The sequence below is a fragment of the Delphinus delphis genome, chromosome 19 (genome assembly GCF_949987515.2).
Source record: "Delphinus delphis chromosome 19, mDelDel1.2, whole genome shotgun sequence".
In the NCBI taxonomy this organism is placed as follows: Eukaryota; Metazoa; Chordata; class Mammalia; order Artiodactyla; family Delphinidae; genus Delphinus; species Delphinus delphis.
In genome coordinates this window covers 25,444,259-25,468,193 of record NC_082701.1, presented here as the reverse complement: position 1 = coordinate 25,468,193, position 23,935 = coordinate 25,444,259, and the positions used below count along the sequence as shown (strand labels likewise).

General features: G+C 37.6%; 1 protein-coding gene across 8 annotated transcripts in view; it reads left to right on the top strand.

Annotated features, from left to right (window-relative positions):
- Positions 1-23,152, top strand: part of MBTD1 (mbt domain containing 1) — a 67,853-nt gene extending 44,701 nt beyond the window's left edge. For all 8 annotated transcript variants that reach the window (XM_059996841.1, XM_059996842.1, XM_059996837.1 and 5 more), the window contains 10 exons: positions 1,681-1,815; positions 2,089-2,177; positions 2,387-2,621; positions 3,229-3,284; positions 3,622-3,726; positions 7,826-7,973; positions 8,968-9,050; positions 9,456-9,690; positions 10,185-10,262; positions 19,890-23,152. In XM_059996841.1, the coding sequence (XP_059852824.1) occupies positions 1,681-1,815; positions 2,089-2,177; positions 2,387-2,621; positions 3,229-3,284; positions 3,622-3,726; positions 7,826-7,973; positions 8,968-9,050; positions 9,456-9,690; positions 10,185-10,262; positions 19,890-20,008 (1,283 nt within the window). In that variant the 3' untranslated portion in view covers positions 20,009-23,152. The remainder of the gene's footprint in view (positions 1-1,680; positions 1,816-2,088; positions 2,178-2,386; positions 2,622-3,228; positions 3,285-3,621; positions 3,727-7,825; positions 7,974-8,967; positions 9,051-9,455; positions 9,691-10,184; positions 10,263-19,889) is intronic.
- The last annotated feature ends 783 nt before the right edge of the window (positions 23,153-23,935 follow it).

Below are 23,935 nucleotides of genomic sequence, written 5' to 3'. Positions count from 1 at the left end.
TTTTAACACAAGGTGCTTAGTGAGTGGTGCAGTAGGACACTAGTGCTTCAGAGGGGGAGCAGCCGCTCAGATGATAAAAGTTGTCCTGAGATCACTGGAAGAGGTGTCTTACTCCTCCTACTCTTTCTAGGCTTATCTCCAGCCATTCTCCCCCATACACCCTGCGTATTGCTCCCTATGTACTGCTGATAGACTTAATTTACCTAAAAATGATCTCAATTCCATCTTTCTGTCTTTAATGGCTTCTTTGTCCTTAAAGGATCAGGATGGTCAGCATTTACAGCTATTGATGAGTTTCACCATACGCCACTGACCAGATTTTTTATTGTTCCCCAACATAAATGATCTGTTCTTGTGAGATTAGTTTTCCTCCTCTCTCATACAGCATGTTCTGTGTCACCTCCATGCCTTTACTCACTCACTCTCTCACTTACCGTATTTAACCCAGTTCAGTTCCCGCCTTTTCCTTGAAACATTTCCCCAGCTATATAAGCATTCTTTAAATGCTTGCATTATGCTCTACACCTTAATTGAAAACAGCAGTATATATTGTTTTGCTTGATGTTTAAATCAGTTGCATTTAAATGGCTCTAAAGGTCAATGTATTTAATATCCAAGAATTATTTCTATCTTCCATCTGGTTTTACATTTCTGTTTTATCTAATTGCACCTTATATCTCATTTTAAGCCCCTTTAGTGACATTTTAGAAGTGAGCCTGATATTGATCATGAACCCAGAATCAGCAACAGTTAGCAAAGTCATGAGTTGTTCTGTGAATTATTGAATTTTAAAACTAAAAGTTTAATGCTATAAATTTTCATCATAAATATTAACACATGAAAATGCTGACTGAACTTAGCTCCCAGCCTGAAATACAAGTTTATTGGGCCTTTTTTATTCCACTAAAGGCCTTAAATTAAACCTTAATCTATTATCAATACAAGGTTTATTAAATTATAAACAATATATATCCTATACTATTTGTTCTTTTCAGGAAATAATTCTTCCGATTTGTTTAGTACATATAGATTTTAAGTGATTTCACATACTTTTATTTGTGTTTACTGAACTTTTTTACCTCGCATTTTCAAATCTTATTTCCAAATAAACAAGACAGAAAAGTTTAGGCTCCTAAAGGAGCCACATCCAAATTATCCAATAATAATTTGGTCACCTGATCACTTGGATAAAGCAGTTTCTTTGAAATGTACTTTAACTGGATTTCTGTGACTTAACAAGGTTATACTAACTTACCACAGTCTTCTTTATTTCCAAAACTACACATTCTAATAGAACTTTCCCACCCCTCTTTTCACTGAGAATTTCTTTTCTAGAATTTAAGAAACTATGGGTCAAGTTGAAATATATTCAGAGGAGTAGGCCATGCTCTGAAAACAGTTAAACTAATTACATTGTTCAGATAGTTCTCAAAGTTTCATCTATACCATTAGTGACAGCAGCCTCTGGGAAGGTGTTATAATGCAGATTCTCAGGCTCACCCAAGATCTACTGAATCTGGATCTCCGGGGTGTGAGGCCCAGCTATCTGTCTGTTCACAAGCCCTGCATGTGGATCTGTTTCAGATGCTCACTGACATTTGACAACCGCTACCAGCAACCATATCCTGTTTTATTTCATTTTGTTTTCTTATTATGCGGCAATTGCTTTGTTGGTTTCAGGCTACAATGCCCTTTTAAGATATGAAGGATTTGAAAATGACTCTGGTCTGGACTTCTGGTGCAATATATGTGGTTCTGATATCCATCCAGTTGGTTGGTGTGCAGCCAGTGGAAAACCTCTTGTCCCTCCCAGAAGTGAGTAGCTTCTTTACCCTTACTATCGAGTATTTGCACTTTAATGCAGTTTTACACTTAGTAACGTTAAAGTGACATAGAAATTAAAATAATGTTTTTTGGTTTCAAGTAACTTACTTGCTAGTAAGACATGCTTATTTTCCCTATTTTTGTTACTCTTCTTGAGAACTTTAATTGCAGGGAAATTTGTTATTTTTTTTTTTTTTTAACAAACAGTTTATGAAGCAATTCTATTCTTTGCTAAAGTGTAACTGGTTATTTCTTTTGTTTTAGCTATTCAGCATAAGTATACAAACTGGAAAGCTTTTCTAGTGAAACGACTTACTGGTGCCAAAACACTTCCTCCCGATTTCTCACAAAAGGTAAAGACAGGATCTTAGAAAGGACTGAAGTGGCAAATGAGAACTCTAAAAAATGGAATACCTTCGAAGTTTTTTAAGGAATTGTTTCAATTAGTGAGTCAGATGACCTATGTTAACTATCGAGTGCGCTCGGTATTTTTATAGTACAATACTAAAATTATTTGTAGACCTTTGTCGTGAATTCCCAACAGTTCTGCTTTTGTTTCAAGGTTTCAGAGAGCATGCAGTATCCTTTCAAACCTTGCATGAGAGTAGAAGTGGTTGACAAGAGGCATTTGTGTCGAACACGAGTGGCAGTGGTGGAAAGTGTAATTGGAGGAAGATTAAGACTAGTGTATGAAGAGAGTGAAGATAGAACAGATGACTTCTGGTGCCATATGCACAGCCCATTAATCCATCATATCGGTTGGTCTCGAAGCATAGGCCATCGATTCAAAAGATCTGGTAAGCACCTGTCACAAGAACTCCTGTGGAAAATATCATTGAGGCTAAATTGTACTACTTGGTTATTTTTCTCTGCAGAATAGCATAGATCAAAACTAGTTGCCGGGGCTGCTTATTCTACCTTAATTAGGAAAGTTTCACACCAGGATGTTAATGTCCTAACAGTTCCTTTATATTCCTTCCATTTGTGCTCAAGTAAAAAATAATGCACTTTTGGTCACAACTACATTTGTTTTCTTACACTTTTTTATCCAGCCTGTTTGAAAGAACTGAAGATAGCCTTTCCCTTTCCATTCAATTTTAGTTGAAATAGTGAAATTAAATGTGGTTAGGCTTAATACTAAACACATTAAAACGTACTTTCTAAAGTTGTAATTCCCTAACTAGGGAATTTCCAGCATTCTGATTGGCTGAATGTATTTAACAGCACATGTACTCTAAAGAGAGAAAGACTTTTAAAGAATATTATTCACCATAAATGTAGAAGGCATGTATTTTTGCCATGTTTTAGAGTATACATACCTTGTGAGTTTGAAACCTTCAAAGAAACGTGGTTTTTGGTCTTCCCACAAATGCTGACAGATTAGTATGTAACTTTTCCTTGTAGATATTACAAAGAAACAGGATGGACATTTTGATACACCACCACATTTATTTGCTAAGGTAAGAAGTTTTTATAAGAACCCTCATTTGTAAATTAGGTTTGAAATAGGGTTGGGGGTTTTTTCCTGATATTATGGAAATCGTAATTACATATGTTCACCTAAAAGGATTAAGACCTTGTAATCCATATGTGTCACAACTGTTGATTATAATTATTCTTCAATTCTATTTGCCTGAATTCTCTCTATTCCCTAATGGAAGTTTGAGTTATAATATTAGGTAGGTAGGAGAAGACACTTGGTATTTTCATCTGGTAAACTTCTTCAACTTGGTATTATTTTAATTATTAAACTGATAACACTTGTGACAGTAGATGTACTTTCATGTAATTCTTTAGGTAAAAGAAGTAGACCAGAGTGGGGAATGGTTCAAGGAAGGAATGAAATTGGAAGCTATAGACCCATTAAATCTTTCCACAATATGTGTTGCGACCATTAGAAAGGTAAGAGAATAGGTTTTAAAATATAGAAATGCAGTTATAGGAGCTAGGTTTAAGGTAATAGGAGAAGGAGGCCCCTAACATATTCATTTTGACATAAAATGTGTGCATCTGCGTCTTCACGGGGGAGAACGTTACTAGTAATTGCAAAATAAATTTGAATTCTCTTAGGGGCTTTTCTTTTTATATAGCTTGTTGTCAAGATTGTTATCTTGAGTCTGCTACCTTTATTTTATGGAAGTATATCCTTAAGTTAGAGGAGGAATAGTTATTTAACTTACTTCCTGGTCAAAGCTTGTCCCACACAGAATTTGTAACAAGGCCAAGTTTATCTTCAGTTTCCTACGTTTCCTTTGTGTGCTTTTTTTTTTTTCCCTTTTAGTAGTACTTTACTTCTTCTTTTCTCTTTTTTTCTCTCTTCTGAAACTGTTTTTATAAAAAGATGTAGAAGAGTGGTTCTCAATTCTCAGTAGGCATCAGAATCTCCTGGGGAACAAAAAAAATACCATTGACTAGGCCTCTTCCCTGACCCTGCACCCCCATTCTGATTTAATCAGTCTGGTTTGGGGCCCTAGCATTGGTTTTTTGTTTTTTTTTTTTAAGTCCCCGGGTGATTCTCAGGTACAACCAAGGTTAAGAACCACTGATCCAGAATCTGCTTACATAAAGGTGTAACTAAATTGTGATTTGCATTTCAACACAGTTTTAAGCCTTAAGCCAGAAGAATTAAAAACAGTTGTGATGGCTGCCATGTCCCAGACACTTGTGTTCAGGTCACACAGCTAGACCACACAGGCTCCAAACCCTTGTTCTTCTTCTTCACCTGACTAGTGATCCAGACCACCTGGTACTATTTAAAACATAGATTTCCATGACCTACTCCAGACCTACTCAATCAGAATCACAAGAATTATTGCCCAGATATCTGTATTTGTTTAAAAAATAAAGAAAATAAAAAGTTCTCTCGGTACTTCTGAAAATCAGCCAGGTTTGAGAACCAGCGCCATGCTCCGTGTGAAAGGAAAATAAGTGTCCAGCGAGTAAATACCCAGCTTCACTCAGAACATACTTTATGAATTCTTGCCATGCTAGGTTTGGTTTGGACTTTAAGAAGCTTACAGTCTTGTAGAACGAGATAAGATGTATGAAAATAAGTTTAACATACAAGATCAACTCTGATTTAAGAAAGGTGCAAGTACTGTTGGAATTCAAATAAAGAAGAGGTCACATCTTCTCAGAGGAATCAGGGAAAGCTTTATGGAAGAGAGGACATTTGAAAACTTTGTCTTGAAGGATGGGAGAAACTCTGCCAAGCAGAGATGCAGGAGGAAACCGTGCCATGGAAAGTGAATATGCACAAAAGCATCAAGAGTGGAAAGTACAGGCCACGTTTAGGAAAGGGAGAGTGGTTCGCACACATTACACATCAGACAAGTTGCTTTGAATATTCTGGACCGGGCTTTTTGTTTATGAGGAACAGAAACCCACTCAAGTGAGCTCTAGGAAAGTTACTCTAAGGTTGCAGTGGGCACGCTCACAGGCAGGCAAGGACACAGGGATGAGACCTGGGAAGGCATAAACTTAGTGTTATCCTCCACCTCTCAGGGGCCTCTTTATTCCACCTATGCTCTGTGTCTGCACCACTCTTCTTTCACTCTTTCTCTGTTGGTGTCCTGCTCACTCAGTCTGCACATGGTAGCCCCTGTCCCTGTCTGTATCACAACCTTTCAGTGCCAGCTCCAACCGATGGCTTGACTACTATCTCTGTGTCTGTTAATTCTAATTACTGAGAGAGAATCTAAACAACTGAGCCCAGCCTTTGGCCTGGTCCTCTGAAGGTTGAATACTAACCCCTGATCCAGTCAGCTGTATTTAGAAAGGGAGAAAAGAATCCCATGTGAGTGGAGGTAGTCCTTTCCAGAGGTCTTAGAGCTGTTAAGGTTGAAGAAAAAGTTAGTGTACATATCCAATATAGTAGAAATAACTAGGAGAAAGGAATCTGCAGGCAAAGACAAAAAGATGATGTGGAATTAGATTATGCAGTCTTTAATGCTTGGTCAGGCTGTCTGAGTTTTCTTTATGAACAGGAGAAGTTGGTAAAGGTTTCTGGAATGAACAGAGGTCATACCAAAGGAAAGTTTAACTGTGTAAGAGGGGAGAGGTCCATAGAGGCAGGCTGAAAGCAATGATATCAAACAACATAATGGGGAGAGAGTTAGTTAATGGCAAGGATAAAGGGACTGAATGTTTAGGGAGAGCTGTGGGGACCCAGTGATTGATAGCCTTTGAAAGGAGCAGGAGAAGGAAGTTGTTGGTTTGATGCCCTGTACTAACTCTCAGAGAATATGTTCAGCGTGCAGGTAAAATGCAGGACTGAGACACTGGGAGGGTGACAAACTCATGATAAAACTTGAGAAATTGTTGGCATAAAAGTCAACCATTGAAGAGTGGATGCCATCATGAAAACAAAAGAAAAGGGCTAAAATCAGAAACAAGAGTTGGAGGTGAAAGGGTGGCCACCAAAATAATGTGAAGGAATGAACACAGAGGTGAGAAGATGGACCAGTAGACTGTAATGTAATGAGAGTATGGGAAAAAATGTTTCAAAAAATTGAGTAGTCAACTGGTATGGAATACTGTAAGGGAGGCTGAAGTGTTGGAAAAAAGGCACTGGATTTGACAAACTAGGAGGTCATCGGTGAATTTAGCAGTTTAGTAGGGTCAGGACAGAAGTCAGACTTCAAGGAGTTACATAGTATATAACTTGCATTGAGTCTCTGGGTGAAGAGTATATAGGAATTCATTGTATTATTCTTGTATCTTTTCTGTAAGTTTGAACTGTTTCAAAATAAAATATTTTTAATGTAATGGGAATTGGGAGACATTAGAGTATAAGAGATGGTGTTTTAGGAGCAAGGTACCAGTGACAATAGGTCAAGATGGAGAAGTTTGTCTTGAGGGGCAAAGAAAGGACTACTACTTACAACAATTTGAGGTGCAAAGGATGGACTGTGAGGCCCCTCACATAGTTTCTGTGATAGAGGAGCACGATCATCCAGAGCATGAGAGAGGTAAAGTTGGAGCTTGAGGAAGGTGGAAAAGGTTTAGAAAAGCTTCTCTACGTGATAAACCAGAAGGAAATAAAGTTATTACTGAGTAGGATTTAAAGCTTAGCTGGGACTAGATAGTTAAATTGTAGAAGAGCACTCAGCCCACTTTCACGTGCCACAGCAGCAGACAGCCTTGGCCACTGGCAGAGGTACTGTTTTCCCTAGACCTCTGAAATCACTTCTGTGGAACCATGCTGTGATTTCTGGTACACACTAGAACTTACACAGATTTTTTTCATTATAATTTCAGTTATTTAATTAAATAAAGAAACATTTTTCACTTTTAAGAGATCTTTATGTAATAGATTTTCCTTTCTTTTAGAATGTGACTTAAAGAATCATTTTTATAATAGTGGTACCTAATTTTTTTTTTTTTACATCTTTATTGGGGTATAATTGCTTTACAATGTTGTGTTTCTGCTGTACAACAAAGTGAATCAGCTATATGTATACGTATATCCCCATATCCCCGCCCTCTTGAGCCTCCCACCCCTCTAGGTGGTCACAAAGCATCGAGCTGATCTCCCTGTGCTATGCAGCAGCCTCCCACTAGCCATCCATTTTACCTTTGGTAGTGTATATATGTCAGTGCTACTCTCTCACTTCGTCCCAGCTTCCCCTTCCCCCCACCTCCATGTCCTGAAGTCCATCCTCTACGTCTGCATCTTTATTCCTGACCTGCCACTAGGTTCATCAGTACCGTTTTTTCTCCATATATGTGCATTAGCATCCGGTATTTGTTTTCCTCTCTCTGACTTACTTCATTGTGTATGACAGACTCTGGGTCCATCCACCTCACTACAGATAACTCAGTTTTGTTCCTTTTTATGGCTGAGTAATATTCCATTGTATATATGTGCCACAACTTCTTTATCCATTCATCTGTCAGTGGACATTTAGGTTGCTTCCATGTCCTGGCTATTGTAAATAGTGCTGCAGTGAACATTGTGGGTACCTAATTTAAAATACTTGGAATTCTGTTAATTTAAAAGGTGCTGGCTGATGGATTCCTGATGATTGGGATCGATGGCTCAGAAGCAGCCGATGGATCTGACTGGTTCTGTTACCATGCAACCTCCCCTTCTATTTTCCCTGTTGGTTTCTGTGAAATTAACATGATTGAACTTACTCCACCCAGAGGTACTTCTTCCTAATATATACACTGGGTTTTCATCCTTGCTTTCCTTTTACATGGTACCTGTTTACAACATTTACCACAGCCCTAGATTTCTTGCTGTATGAAAATATAGTATGTGTGTATATGTATATATAAACATATGCGTACATAACAAGAGCTGGGGGGTGCTCTGAAAACATAAAGAACTGTATCCTAAGTAGCTTTAATAAATTACATTGGTGTAGAATTTTCCCTTAGCATGTGTACATTTTATAATAAGAATTGGTATTCTCAAGCCCTGTTGAGATGTTGATGTAGGCTCAAAGAGCTACTGCATCCATGAACTTTTTAAAAAAATAGGTACTTTAGCCTTTGACAGAAAGCAAGTTTTCATCTTTAGATTACCATATGAGGGAATAATTCCCTGGCGGTCCAGTGGTTAGGACTCGGGACTTTCACTGCCGAGGCCCTGGTTCGATCCCTGGTCGGGGAAGTAAGATCCCACAAGCCAAGCGGTGTGGCAAAAAAAAGTTAAAAAATAAAAATGATTACCATGTGACTTTTAAAAAGATTACATACCCTTAAATAGCTCATGTGGCTTAACCAGTGACTTTCCTAATTTCAATAGCTGAGCCTTGGATTTTTCTCTTAAGAAGGAGAAAAGCCAAACAGAAGACTATAAAAATAGTATTTGCCCAGCCAGTGTTCTTTCTTACAAAGAAAGAAAAATACTGCTGAAAAAATATTAAATATTAGACTGTTCTAAGCCTAGGATTGAAAAGCAAAAGTCTGTAGTTCTTACACACTGAGGAGAGGAGAGTTACTTTGGCATTAGAATAAATGGGCGCACCTGTTTCTGCCTAGAAAAAGAAGAATATCCATCTAACAGGGAGGAACTATTGTACTGTACAGCATTAGCACCTGTGATTGTAGTGCGCACTGAATTACTTTGTATCTGCATTTTAATATTACACTAATTTTAGGTGAACTCCTAGTTAAACCAGTTATCTTTTTCAGGTTACACAAAACTTCCTTTTAAATGGTTTGACTACCTCAGGGAAACTGGCTCCATTGCAGCACCAGTAAAACTATTTAATAAGGTAAATTTAAAAGATAGCATAATACTTACGTTGATTTTTTTTGATGCTTAACAAATGCAAATCATTGTTGATCAAAATGTCTTTGCCTTATGTTAGAATTTCTTAGTGGAGATTAATGTAAACAAATATATATTAGTAAAACAATGTACATATTTCCTTTACATAGGCATTGAAGCTTGTTTCCAAACTTTGTATCATTTTTAATCTGAGTAAAATAGGAATGAATACATTTCCTAACTAGTTCTTATATGCTTCACCTTCATATGTTTCAATAATTAATTATTTGGGATTTTTTTGGTCTAAATTGTTAATTGGTTATGTTACTTCTCTTTTGTCTTTCTTAGTGTTAGTAGAGTTATACATTCTTCTTTTCACCAGTGTTAATATTTTGCTTCTCCGTGTTAGGATGTTCCAAATCACGGATTTCGTGTAGGAATGAAATTAGAAGCAGTAGATCTCATGGAGCCACGATTAATATGTGTAGCCACAGTAACTCGAATTATTCATCGTCTCTTGAGGATACATTTTGATGGATGGGAAGAAGAATATGATCAGTGGGTAGACTGTGAATCCCCTGACCTCTATCCTGTAGGGTGGTGTCAATTAACTGGATATCAACTACAGCCTCCAGCATCACAGTGTAAGTTGGTATACAGAAAAGGTGTCCTTTTGTAAAAATCAGCAATTCTCCGAGGACTATCTCACATAAATCATCTTGTGAGCTCACAGGACAAGAATATACCTGTGTCTGATTGGTTGCCAGGTAAGATCTTAAGACTCAACAACAATATCACAGAATCAGACCATGTGTACCATGGCAGTGTGAACTCAATAGTCAGTTGCTTAACGACTATAGAAACACAACATTAAGAGCACTCACCAAATTAAGCTAGACTTTCTTTAATGAGTTTAAAGTTATAGGCTAAAATTTATTGATATATAATAAGTGCTTATTGAATAAATAATGGAATCTGTCTGGTATTGAGCTTCATGGTTTTGCAGGAACAAGTACCCTTATTTTCAAAGCATCGTGTACTTTTATAAACGTCATGGTTTTGGTGAAGATAGTTCATCTAAGTTGTACCTAGAGTTGTAAGCAATTATTTGATATCAATTTTCTCTTTTATTTTTCAGCATCAAGAGAAAGCCAATCAGGTTCATCAAAACAGAAGAAAAAGGCTAAGTCCCAGCAATACAAAGGACATAAGAAAAGTGGGTCACCACATGGTGTTTATATACATTTCCTAACTTGTCAGCCAACTGGGATCTTGGTATTGTTGCACAGAAATGGTATCCCTTGTGAGAGCTGGTAACTGTGCATTCTGTATTATGCTTAAAGGTGCAGTATGCCATAAAAGGCAAACCTTTTCAATAATGAGAAGCACTTATCTTTGATTGACATGAAAAATTATTACCATAATATTTGATATATGGTAAAGAATAGAGTCTGTGAATGATTCGTTTTTTGGTTTTTTGTTTTTTGTTTTTTTTGCGGTACGCGGGCCTCTCACTGTTGTGGCCTCTCCCTTTGCGGAGCACGGGCTCTGGACGCGCAGGCTCAGCGGCCATGGCTCACGGGCCCAGCCGCTCCACGGCATGTGGGATCTTCCCGGACCTGGGCACGAACCCGTGTCCCCTGCATCGGCAGGCGGACTCTCAGCCACTGTGCCACCAGGGAAGCCCTGTGAATGATTCTTGAAGTAATATGTAAACCTTCTGAAAATTGATCCTTTTTTTAAAAATTTTTTATTAAAATAACTGTAAAAGCAGATGCTTGATGCTTACAATAGACTTGGAAACTAATAAACCCATCCTTCTTATAAACCAAAACTCTCTTTCTAGAATGATACTTGTAAGAAATTGAAGTTAAAAAAAAGAAAAGAAAGTCAAGTTGATAGGTAGCACAATCAGGCTTAAGAAACTCTTTTTCAATATGCTGTCTATATTTTACCTTACAATGAATGATTACTGACATTGATGCCAGAGTAATATAAAATATATTGATAGCTCTGATTCTTTTAAAATCTCCCTCCCCCACCCCATAGTGAACTACAGATTTTTCTCTTCATGAAACCTGTCATGGAATATTTCATTCTGAGATAAGATTATTTTTACTTAAAGATTTTTTTTTAAGTAAAAAGTATATTAGAGGATTGAAAGTAAAACAGATTTTTCCAACTGATTTGCCATGTGTTCGACTAAGTGCTAATCTGTCTCATTAACAACAAAGAGATTGAAACAGTGTGAAGAGTCAAATACACCTTCACACGTCTGATTATTGATGTTAATTGTTTTTTCAGTGGGGACTTCTAGCAGCCACTGCAGTGGTGCTTTAGTTTCCTCCCCACATGAAACGCAAGTCAGCCTCACAATCGTGATAATCATCAGGCCTGTCTCTCACCCTCTCTTTTATATTATGGACATAAGCCTCCCACAGACCAAAAATTACTTTGCTGACTGGCTGTTTGATATTCACCTAAAAGAACTCTAGAGAACATTGCCAGACCAGATAGATGAAAGTGACTTCCCACTTATCTGGAACTGATTAGCAAGAAGTCACGTAGTAACTTCATGTCAGTGGACTAACCATAGCAGACGTGATCACTAAGCTTTCTCTAAGACAGGCTGCTTTGGCTTGTCTTTTCACTTTTTATTTATTATTATGAGACTTCAGAATTTTCTTTGCAATGTGTCGAATTTAAGAATGCTTTTTATTACTCAGTGACGTTATGACATATATTTTTTAGGACGAATTTCTGAGCATTGTATACACAGTTCACATACCTCCTCAGTGTGACACTCACATGATTTGTTTATGGTTTATGGGGCTTAATTATTTTGAATTAATGGGCTGGGGACATGGGAAGAAATGTGAAATTAATGAAGTGATGATATCACTATCCCAGTTTTTAGTGACATTTAACATTATCAGATTTCTGGATTAGCTGAAGAAATGAATTTAGCTAAAAGTATAATTTGTTCTTTAACATTTTAATAGCTCCTAATATTATGACATCATCTCTAATGCCTTTATTTTTTTTAATTTATTTATTTTATTTATTTTTGGCCACGTCGGGTCTTCAGTGCTGTGCGCGGGCTTTCTCTAGTTGTGGCGAGCAGGGGACTACTCTTCATTGCGGTGCGCGGGCTTTTCATTGCGGTGGCTTCTCTTGTTGTGGATCACAGGCTCTAGGCGTGCAGCCTTCAGTAGTTGTGGCACGCAGGCTCAGTAGTTGTGGCTCGCGGGCTCTAGAGCGTAGGCTCAGTAGTTGTGGCGCACGGGCTTACTTGCTACACGGCATGTGGGATCTTCCCGGACCAGGGATCGAACCCATGGCCCCTGCATTGGCAGGTGGATTCTTAACCACTGCGCCACGAGGCAGGTCCCTCTAATGCCTTTAAATTGTCCTTTGGACATAGAAAAGAAAAGAACTAGGGACTCACAGCCCCTTATTAGAAATCCTAGAGACCAAATGTGTTTTGGAATTTAGAATTTTTTGGATTTTAGAAAAGAAGTACAGTGTGTGTAGCATATATTATGTAACACCCCTTGCAGACTCTGCAGCATATTTTTTTTTTTTTTTGCAGTATGCGGGCCTCTCACTGCTGTGGCCTCTCCCATTGCAGAGCACAGGCTCCGGACGCACAGGCTCAGCAGCCATGCCATGGCTCACGAGCCCAGCCACTCCGCAGCATGGGGGATCCTCCCAGACCGGGGCACGAACTCATGTCCCCTGCATCAGCAGGCGGACTCTCAACCACTGCGCCACCAGGGAAGCCCCATCTGCAGCATTTTTTGAAGCAAAATATATATAAATAGTTACATTTAATGGGCCAAATAAAGATTATAAATAGTATCACCAAGTGAGGTCTGATTTTGTTGCCGAAGTTTTGCCAAAAAAAACCTTTGAATTTTGGAATTGAGCATAAGGAATTGTAGTGCTTTGTGAATGAAGAAGCAGTCTTCATTGTAAGGACACTGTTCCTTTTATTTTTTCACATTACTCAGCAAATAATTTATTAGAAATTTTTTCCGCAAAACTTTACCCACCAGAATAAGAAAGAAGTTGGGGTCCAGGAACCTAAGTCATCCATTGCATGCAGATTTATATCAGTCAGATAGGCCACAAAACCTTTTATTTGTTTTTAAGTTTGTCTACAGATTATTATATTCTGGCTCTGTTGTTTCATCTTAGGCTCTTTGGTCTTTTTGTACCTAAAATCATCCATCAGTGTGTTCTTTGTTAGGGCTTATTTTTTATGGAACTAGACAGTTGATTGGCTTTCTCTAGTTGTGGCGAGCAGGGGACTGCTCTTCATTGCAGTGCGCGGGTTCTAGCCTATTTTTTAATTAGCTGTGTTCATGCTGCAGAGGGATAACTATTAATTAGTGCTTCTGAAAAATAAGGGTGATGTTCTGTCGAGGGAATCATGTAGACTGTTGTGTGCGCATGATCTGTCCAATCTGAAAAGCCTTTCTTTCCTCAAGACCTAGTAATTCTAGACCAGGAAAACCAGCACTAATTTCTGTACCATCTTCAGGGGCTATTGTAAGTAGTAGAGAGTTGGAGATTCTCCTTGCATTTTTACCTCCAAGTGTGTAGTACATTAGACTTTTTCGTCTAAATGAATGCTGCAAGTGGTTTTGGTTTGGCAGTTGAGAGTGTACTCACAGGAGCTTGGTTTCCAGATCATTTTACATAAGAATATTGTCTAACTTAGATTTGTCTTTTAGTTCTGATTTTGCAAAGGATAATTTCTGATTGCTCTTGCCTGAGTCATTTGTAAACTCTGGAAGAAAACAGATATAATTTATAGTCACAAAGATATGTAAGTATCCTTCAGCTTTCGATCAAATTAATGCAGTATGCTTGGTTGTTCAGTATTTGCAAAGCTTATTTTCTTTTTGTTGGTAAGAGCATTGTGTAAGTCTTTGAAAGCTTATGTGTGCTTATGAAACCGTAACCAAAGGGTGTTTCAAAAGAAATCAGGTTGCTGAAGAACTTGCAGGCAACAAACATTTAAATTTTAGAACTGCTTTTCAGAATAAGAACTATAATTGTTTTCTAAAAGAGTGAATTATAAACCAAAAGTTAGGGGAGCACATTTCATATCAGTAAAATCCTGCCACTCATATAATTCATTAATTAAACTGTTTGATTTCTCCCTGAAGGACAGTGTTTGTTTGGGCTTATATGGGCAGTGAAACGCCTACAAGTAGGGTTTGAAAGCCCTCTCTGCCATTGGATTGTCAGTCCCCCTCAAACTAAAATTGTTTTGAAGGTCATTAGCCAGCTGTTCTCCACACTCGATGCTCTCTGTAGTTCATTTTGCTTTGTTTTGTTTTAAATTGATTAGAGAGTCAAGAACCGGGATTACCAGACTCTGAGAGACTAGAAATAATCTCCCCCATCATCCACTCCCCAACACACACACACACACACCCCTTGTTTTCGGAAATACAAACCTTGCATAGTTGGTTCTCTTTTCAGAGTATCCTGTGCAGCACAACCTTTCCTAGTTATGATGCAGTTTTCTTACCACACATGTAAGTAAAAGCTTACTTTAGTTTAACTTGATATTTAGAGAGGAAGATGCCAATTGGGAAGAAGCCTGTCAGTTTGTCGAGCCTGCCCATGACAGGTGGGGTACGGAGGAGCTTCTCTGGTGGCGAAGAGTTGACTCCCCCTCTATATCGAGCCCTTCCAGCACAGACAGCCCTGGAGGCCTTCCCACCTCCCCGCACTAGCCGAGAGTTCAGTCCCAGCCTCAAAACAGGTAATTGGTCACATCAGCACCGCAGGTACTGCAGAGGGTCAAAGTCTGGGTTAGGGTGGTGGGAGACAGAAGCATGGTCTGGCATGACAGATGCTGACATTAAATTTTTCTTTTTCTTTCAACTAGAAAATTCATTTTCATTAGTCTTTGGTAGTCACTTCACTAAAATGAATAATCAGGGAAGGATTTTTATTTTGTTACAAGCCACTTTTGAGCTTCAAATTCAGGTAAAGCTGTGATTTCAGTTTATGGAATTGTGAGACGACTTGTACCGTTTCATGGTTTCGTTAAAATGGTTGAACGTTTTGCATTGCAGAATTCTACGTGACTTGACCTGAGGGAGAAATATGCCATAAGGGAGCAATCTGATTAATCAGATCCAAAAATGAGGCTTTGTTCATAGCATTCCATAGCGTCTCATTCAGTAGACAGGATGTGTTTTGTATTCCTGTGTGATTTGAGTTCTGGTAGTAACATTTACCACAGTCTTAGTTGAATAACGGATTTGGAAATATAATGCCTCTATAATTTTGGTATTGAATTTGAGTGAAATTTATTTCTATAATTTCACGTTTATATATGTACAGTGATTAAGTAAGTAAATGACATTTAATTTGAGTTGAATTGGTTAGGCTAAGCTGGTAGAGTATAAGGAAGAATGCCCTTTGTAAATGCTAAGAACAAACATGTTACCGTAGAATGTCAGAGGCTTCACTTGCATATGATGAATCTTAGACGTGAGTACAGATCAAATAGCCCCAAATCCAAAGTTGTATCTGCCTTGGCATATATTCTGCCATATCCTAACTATTGCCTTTAAACAATTTTTTATCGAATTTGCAGTCTTTAAAATGCCTTTTATATGTTGAAAAGCATGATGGGACTTAGTACCTAGCTCTGTTTTCTTCTCAGTCCTCTGTTTGCTAATATTTTTGCACCTGAAGTTGTCATCAGCCTTTTTTTTTCCATTTTAAAATGTGTTCTTTAGCTTTTGCCTTCTTAAACAGTGTATTAGGTGATCTTGATCCTTCCTAGTCTGTTTCCCTGAAGATCACTCATATCTTTATATCTAGAGAAAATTACTATACCTCTGTTGTATAAGAAATGGATTAGGACTGCAGATGCAAGTTTATCTGCTCTTTTATGGAAATACCTTCAAATGACTAAAGAGCCTTTCAGCTTCTTTTCTTGCCTTTGTAACTTTTTTCTTTTTGTACTTGTTATTATGAAAGTTTTCTGTAACCTAAGTGATTAACTATAGATATTGTGAGCTCTGAATATGTTTGAATTTTTATTGCATTTGAGGTGTATTTTCTTTAAGCATTAGACTGATTTTGAAGGCGTGTGTCACGTTTTGTGAGAGAACTTGACTTTTAGGATTGGCAAAACCCAGGAACTTGGAGTAGGCATACAGGATGGAACCCACAAGGCCTCCTAAGTGACTTCCCTTTCCACTGGTGTCTATTGTGTGTATCTTCTGAGCTAGGGGCACATCTTGTGGGATTTAATGTGATTTTACTGTGGTGAAACTATGTAGGGACTACATTGCTGTCTTAACTCTGAAAGCTACGGTTTGTTTAGCTATTGAGAGAATTTATTATTTATGGACTTCTAACTAGGAAAATGTGATTTCTGTTAGACTGTCTTTTGAAATGTTAGTGAGTAAAGTCAGCAAAGTAACTTCTTTTTAAAAACAGAGCCAAGAAAATGCATTTGTGTAGAAAGTGACATCAGCCACAGGATCTATTTTATTTCATCCATCATTCATTGAGAATAAGGCCTGTAAAGGAGAAATGATAAGTGTGAAGATACCAGACAGGCTTTATTTTAGGTTCCTTGAAAACACTGAAACTTTGCATTAGAACATTACACATCTGAGTGACTGTTTCACCTTTATCTTGAGTTATTTTTTTTAAGAACATTGTTTCCATATTTTAACATGAGTAGAAGCATAATCCAGAACTTTGTTGTTAATAATAAGTGCAAATAGTTTCAGGATGTGCTTTAGAATTTCAATTTACTTTTCTTACATTTAAAAAAAAACAAAAAGCATCTGTTTGAATGGAACATGTTTGGTCTTGAAGCACAGTAATTCTTTTCTCATTCATTTAGCCATCTGATCATCATATAACAAGATATTGTTTTAATCAACCTTTTATTGTGGGTACTGCACCTTTAATGAAATTTGGGGTTTTTTTCCTTTTCCATGTGTTTATTTTCATGGTATTGTTCAAATGTCCTTAACAACGCATGTTGGTTTGACTTGAAGGATAACTGTTATATGTTTGATATCCTCCATAAAAGCATTTTTATCATATTAACTAATTTTTTTAAAGGATTTTTTAAAGAAAGTAAGCAGAGTCATGTTTGCTTTACCTTTCAGCAATCTGATTGGTATGTGTTTTGCTATTATTATAGGCATAGTGTATTCACTTTTCAGTCTTTGGGCTATTAAATTTTTTAACACCATTACCAAAACAAGTACCAAAGTAAAATAAAATGAATTAGCGTTATTTCAAAAGATTATTCTTTTTTTAAATTTTTATTTATTTTTGACTGTGTTGGGTCTTCGTTGCTGCACGTGGGCTTCTCATTGCGGTGGCTTCTCTTGTAGCAGAGCACAGGCTCTAGTCACGTGGGCTCAGTAGTTGTGGCTCGCAGGCTCTAGAGCACAGGCTCAGTAGTTGTGGCGTACAGGCTTAGTTGCTCCACGGCACGTGGGATCTTCCCGGACCCAGGCTCGAACCCATGTCCCAGGCATTGGCAGGCGGATTCTTAACCACTGCGCCACCAGGGAAGCCCCAAAAGATTATTCTTTAAATTATTAAATAAGATGTCAAAGACCAGTATTTTTGAAACTAATCTTTTGTAACTAAAATCAAGACACGAAGTATTTTTCTATCACTATTTGACTTTAAAAATAGCCATTTTAATATTGTTCCACGTGGTGTTATTGTTTCATGAAACTTAGTTGGCTTACTACTCATCTAAATACTCTGAGTCCTAATTCTTCTCATAAATTGACCTTTTTCCCCCTGTATAAGCAGTTCCCAATTTACATTCCATATATATCTTCATCCTCTCACTCCAATTGTTATGAAAAGAGCCATAAAAAAAGAAACAGAAAAATTTCATCTTTCCTTTGGAGACAGTCCCTGCAGGAAGCAGACAGGTGGGTTACTCAGTGGCTGAGCAGCCAGTCTGAGAGTCACAAGTTGTGCAGAGGGAGGCCTTAGGCTACATTGGTTCCCGCTGTTAATAGCCCTTCAAGAATGCTAGTCTTATGTTACCAAGTCTCGCTACTTTTCATGGTTTTATATGAAATCTCCTGTTTCAGAATATTCAGTCAATTTGAAAGAACCACAGGGCAGAGGTGAGGGAGGGAAAAGCCCAGTTTGTGAACTCTGACTTAACAGATCTCTGTGCTGAAGAAATTGAAGAAGAAAGTTAGCATTACTCACAATGGGATTAGATTCCAGTGAGAATATAAGCATAAAAGATCACCTGTTCTTTAAATTATTTGAAACTTTACCAACTCAATTTTGGTTAAACAGTAACTTTTTAAGAAACTCAAATACATCTGTGAGAGGTTGGCAGTTACTAAGACTAGTGTTTGTTTAACACCTCGCTGAGATCATTTTCATTTAAAAAGTAGGAAAGTAATTTTTTTTAAGGGAGGTGTTCTATAGGAAGTAGAGGGTGGGCTTCGGGGAAAGGATTTAGGGCAGCCTGAAATTACTGACTAACTGCGTTGAGGTAACTTAAGAGATGTTTATAAAAAGAGATAGGAAAATCTCAGAATTAAACAACCTAAACTTTTGCCTAAGACCAGTGCTGGGACCAGCAAAGAAAACATTCCTCTTTTTCTTCTTGCTTGTCCATGCAGTAAGAAGAGCCCTCCTGTCACTAAAAATTATGACTAGCATGACTTCAGTGACTACCAAGAAACCTAAACCCCACTGAAAATACTGGAAACTGAAAAACAGTTGTCCATAAAAATAAAGACCTATTGGAACATGACCTGTTCATAAATTGAAGATTGCCTATACTGTTGTTTGTTTTCGTTAAAAAAGAAGTCTTCGGGGCTTCCCTGGTGGCGTAGTGGTTGAGAGTCCGCCTGCCAATGCAGGGGACGTGGGTTCGTGCCCCGGTCTGGGAAGATCCCACATGCCGCGGAGCGGCTGGGCCCGTGAGCCATGGCCGCTGAGCCTGCGCGTCTGGAGCCTGTGCTCCGCAACGGGAGAGGCCACAACAGTGAGAGGCCCACGTACCGCAAAAAAAAAAAAAAAGAAGCCTTCAGATAAGAACTCAAACAGGTAGTACTACTGTTAAGTGATCCCACTGGTAATGTTAGCTGTTTTTGTTTTTGTCGTCTTTTTTGGCCGCACTGCACAGCTTGCAGGGTCTTAGTTCCCCCATCTGGGATTGAACCCGTGCCCTTGGCATTGAAAGTGCAGAGTCCTAACCACTGGACCACCAGGGAATTCCCAAAGTTAGCTGTTTTTTATACCAAGGATTTTCATGTTGCTGGTGTCAGTCAATTTTTATTTTACCTAAAATGATTACTTAAGTTTTTCTTGATTTTAGTTTTAATACAGGTGTTTAATATTATCAGATTTATATCTTTTTTATGAAGAGAGTCTTTAGGTACTCCTTGGAGATAATAACATGTTAAAGTCATTTGTTGTGTTACTTATTATTCAGAACTATCCAAGAAATATGCTGTTTATGTAGACATTGACATAAAAGTGAATACTTAATCATGAGAAAACCTCTAATCATTCTAGTCAAATTAGTGATCACTGTTACCTTCAACGTTTCATTGACAGTGTCCATTTGTGCAGTGTCCATTTTGCAGTATTGTTCCTTTTTGGAACTCTTCTTAACTACGAATATACTTTGAAACTTAAAATTAATTAAATGCTCTTCCTTCGGGGGGGTTAGTTTTAAGAGTTACTGAAGACATGAAGAAGTCTTATTAACTGTGAAGCTGGTGGAACATGAAGCAATCTGAATATTCTAGAAAGACTTAATAACATCTTGTACATTTATTTCTTACAGTGACTACATTGCAGCTGAAGGAGGAGTTGATAGATGGAGAGGATTATAATTTCCTCCAAGGAGCATCTGATCAGGAAAGCAATGGCTCTGCCAACTTCTACATCAAACAAGAGCCCTGAGGTTGCTCAGAAACTGAGGGTGGGAGGGAAAGAATTTTACACAGGACTGATTTATAATCAATCCAGCTGTACAGCGGGGCTATTCTACTGGAACATTTTGCTAAACATAGAAAATTTCAGTTCCAGATTTTTCAAGTGGGTAGGGAAACTATTTTAGCTGTGGGGGGAAATTTTTCAATTTATAAAGATGGACAATTTTTGTGTTGTATTTGAAGCTTTTGAAAGAATTTTGTAATATTTTCCAAGTTTGGATTTATGTGCATTGTTAACAAGAACTGAAATTCTAACTTTTTTGGTAAGATTAAAGTTTAGGTAGCAGGATTGAAGGAAATGATTTAAGAAGGATATAGTTGTAAATGCAAATGAACTGTCATTACAAATGAACCTTTTTGGTACCTGTTGGGAGATTTTGGGATTTTGGAAGTTAGGCCAGTCACATCTCCAGCTTCCTCTGCTGCAGAATATGCAACTGAACGCCCCCCCCCCCATCCCCGCCCCATGGAGAGCTCATCACCACATAGATCACGGAAGGGTAATTAATTCTGCTTGATGGCATTTTATTGCAGCCCATTTTAAATATTTGTACAGAAATGTTTTTCATTCTGTGAAAATTTCTTTAGAGTTCTGTATGAAACTGGAAGAACTCTGGATACTTTTATATGTTCTCTTTTAATTAAAAAATGAGTAAAATTATCCTAACACTAAAGTGTTAAACTGGAATGGTTGACAAGATATACGAGATCTCAGTCTACATGTTGAGGGGTTGGGGAAAATGCAATATTGTCCTAAGTTTATTTTATTTTCCTTACTAAAAAATACCCCACAAAAGGGATTCTCATCAGTTCTCTGCCATTTCTCTCCATCTGTGAGATAATACTTGGTATAACCACACCCCAAAACACATGTTCTGTATTACCAGGAGAATCAAATTAACAGTTGTTTAAAGCCAAGATAAGTTTAGATTTCAAAATCATTCCAGCTCTGCTTTTAACTATCCTGGATTTGTTAGAAAACTAATTTGAAAGAGAATTTAATTTTCTTAAAATTTAAAGACAATTCATACTAATTATATATATATATATATGTATATGTATAAAATTAGTATGAACTGTCTTTAACTCTATTCAGAATTAATTTTAACAATAATAATGGATTTGGACCATTTTGAACATTCCCTATTTTAAAATTCACATGGCTTCCTTTGAAAAAAGGATATAAAGGTAAATTGGTGAAAGGTTTGCTCTCTGCATTTTTTGACTTTCTGAGTTGTGACTGAATGAGAGAGCTTTAGCATTTACCAGTGAGGTTCATAAACTAAACTCTCAGGAATTACTTGCATCTGTTCTAGAAGTGCTTCTGGGTCTTAGCCTGGCCTCTTCAGAGTGGTAATATTGACCATCTCCTCTGGAATATAGGTAGGGCTAATTAGAAATTAATCAAAATGATTAACCTCTACAGTCCTTCAGCCTATGGAATGCTTTAAAAAATGTTAATGGAAAGCCCCAGGAGACCATTTTAGGTAAGATTTTTTTTGTTTGAATTTTAAAATGCATAAAACATTAAAAACCAGCAATTTATTTTCTAAAATATTGCTCTACTTTTGGGAATAATAGCATTGGTAATATGCACAGGTTTACCTCATTCTATGCAAGAGGGGTTAATATCATAAGGTTTTATAGTTGCTACTGGAAGTAAAATTTGTTACTTTATAGTGTAAGAATGTATGGAATCGCATGTCAACATTGCTTAATACTGACTCTTTAGGGGCATAAATGCAGACCATATCAATGCCAAGTTGATTCTCATGTGTCAGATATATGTGAATTCAGCTGTTAAATTACTGGATATTTATCTTAAACAACATTACTGAGAGGGACCTACTGTAAATGTGACATCCTCACACTTCCCAAATCTTTAACTTTTAAGAATCTTCCTATAAACTTAAAGCCTGGAAGACTTCCAAAAAGCAAGGGTTACAACAATCTTTATTCTCAGGCTTAGTGAATTAAACCCAGGACTCCGATTCCATGATATGGGCACCAGAAGCCAGTTGTATCGTGTGCTCTAACAGTACCCTGGGCTTAGGGGCTCTATAGGGACCTGAATAAACCAGGAGGGATTTGATTTGGAGCCTGGTAATTAGTTCTGTGAAATGCTCATTTGTAGCCAGGTTTTATAAGCTTCCAGTTCTACAGCAAAGCCAGGCTCTGAGTGTTTTCAGATTTCCCACCTATTTATGAAGTGTTTCGTGTCTTAATCCCATGACCAACGTTAAATGTTGGTAAGGACTTCCTACCGAGTAAACACAATCTGAAGCCCTCTTCATTGTTCAGACTCTAACTCCCTGCTGCCGATGAACAGAAAATGAGTTGATGCAGAGGAGATTTATGTCTTAGCCACAACTCCAAGTGTACAACTCAGTAGCCCCATTCTATTCTACGGTTCAAATGTACTGCTGACCTTGGGTTTGTTTTGTTTTTTCCCTGTTAGGATTATTTGGGGATTTTTGGTAGTTTAAACTCTTTAACCTTTTCCTTGCTGTGTATGAGGAAAGCTAAAGCTGTTATCAACTTCTTATTCTACGGATACTAACACGGGTTTTCAGTGTTTGTTTGTTTTTATTATTATTAATTTTGTGTGATGTGAATACCCTCTCCCGTCAATATTTGTATTATGGTGCTATATATTTGGTAATGATCCTTTACTATTGGGAAGGGATTTTAAAAATACTGTGATTAAACTGGGTTTCTTCCTTTGATTTTCATATTTTAAATAAAGCCACAGTCATTTATACAAAAGAAAAGTATCTGTCCCTGGGCAAATCTTTTGAGGACAGAGGTCAAAGTAAACTGCATAAGGTTTTTACATCATTTCTGTATGTATTTGATAAATAGATCAATATCTGTACAAATTTAATCTTTTATTTTCTTGGTAACTTGTGATCATTGAGAAAGTGTTTGAAACTTTCTCGTAAAGTGTATATAATGGCGTGAAAAATTCCTTTGGAGAAATTTATGTTCCTTTCATTTTTACCAAATTGCAAATTTTCAGCATGGATGTGAAAAGCATTAAAATTATAACTTTGTGTACAAGATGAAAATAATTCACTAAATTTGCCCTTTTTTACACAAAATAAAACGTTAAAGTTAAGTTGTATATGAGCAATTCTTTAATATGCTTTGATATTTGAGGGATTTCCTTTTTTATTCAAAATATTGAGTGCCGCCTTTTATTTATTTATTTGTTTATTTATTTTTGGCCGCGCCACACAGCATTTAGGATCCTAGTTCCCCAACCAGGGATTGAACCTGCACCCCCTGCAGTGGAAGCACGGAGTCTTAACCATTGGACGGCCAGGGAAGCCCCTTGAGTGCCTTCTATAAGCAGTCGAAGGCACCTGGGAAAGTCAGATCAGTTCCTCCCTCACAGAACCTGTACTCTCATAAGGTAAGCCAGCACAAGTGAGGAAGAATTTACTGCTGGCTGACGAGAGGAAGAGGATATGGGTGGATATATGGCCATAGTTGCATTTGAGCCAGGATCTCACTTGGAGGGAATAGGCAAAAAACACGGGAGGGGTGAGTGTGGACCCCTTGTGGGGAAATTAAATCACTTTAGTCAGAACATGGTGTTTCAGGGTTGGCATGATTGCTAGGAGACTTTTTTTTTTTTTCCAGCTCCATTAACCTCAGCAACAAGGTTCATAGGATGTAAATGAATTATCCCAGCTTGCTCTTGCTGTTTACATTAAGAGGGAACGCAGACACCCTCCTTTATCAACAGCTGATTCTGTGGGAAATTATCCAACTTTTACTGCAGAAGCAGTTTGTAGAGAATTTTATGGATGTTAGATAGTAATGAGATGGATTGGGTATCTTTAGTAGTTAATTTCATCACTTTAGAAAAATATAACACACTCCAAGAAAG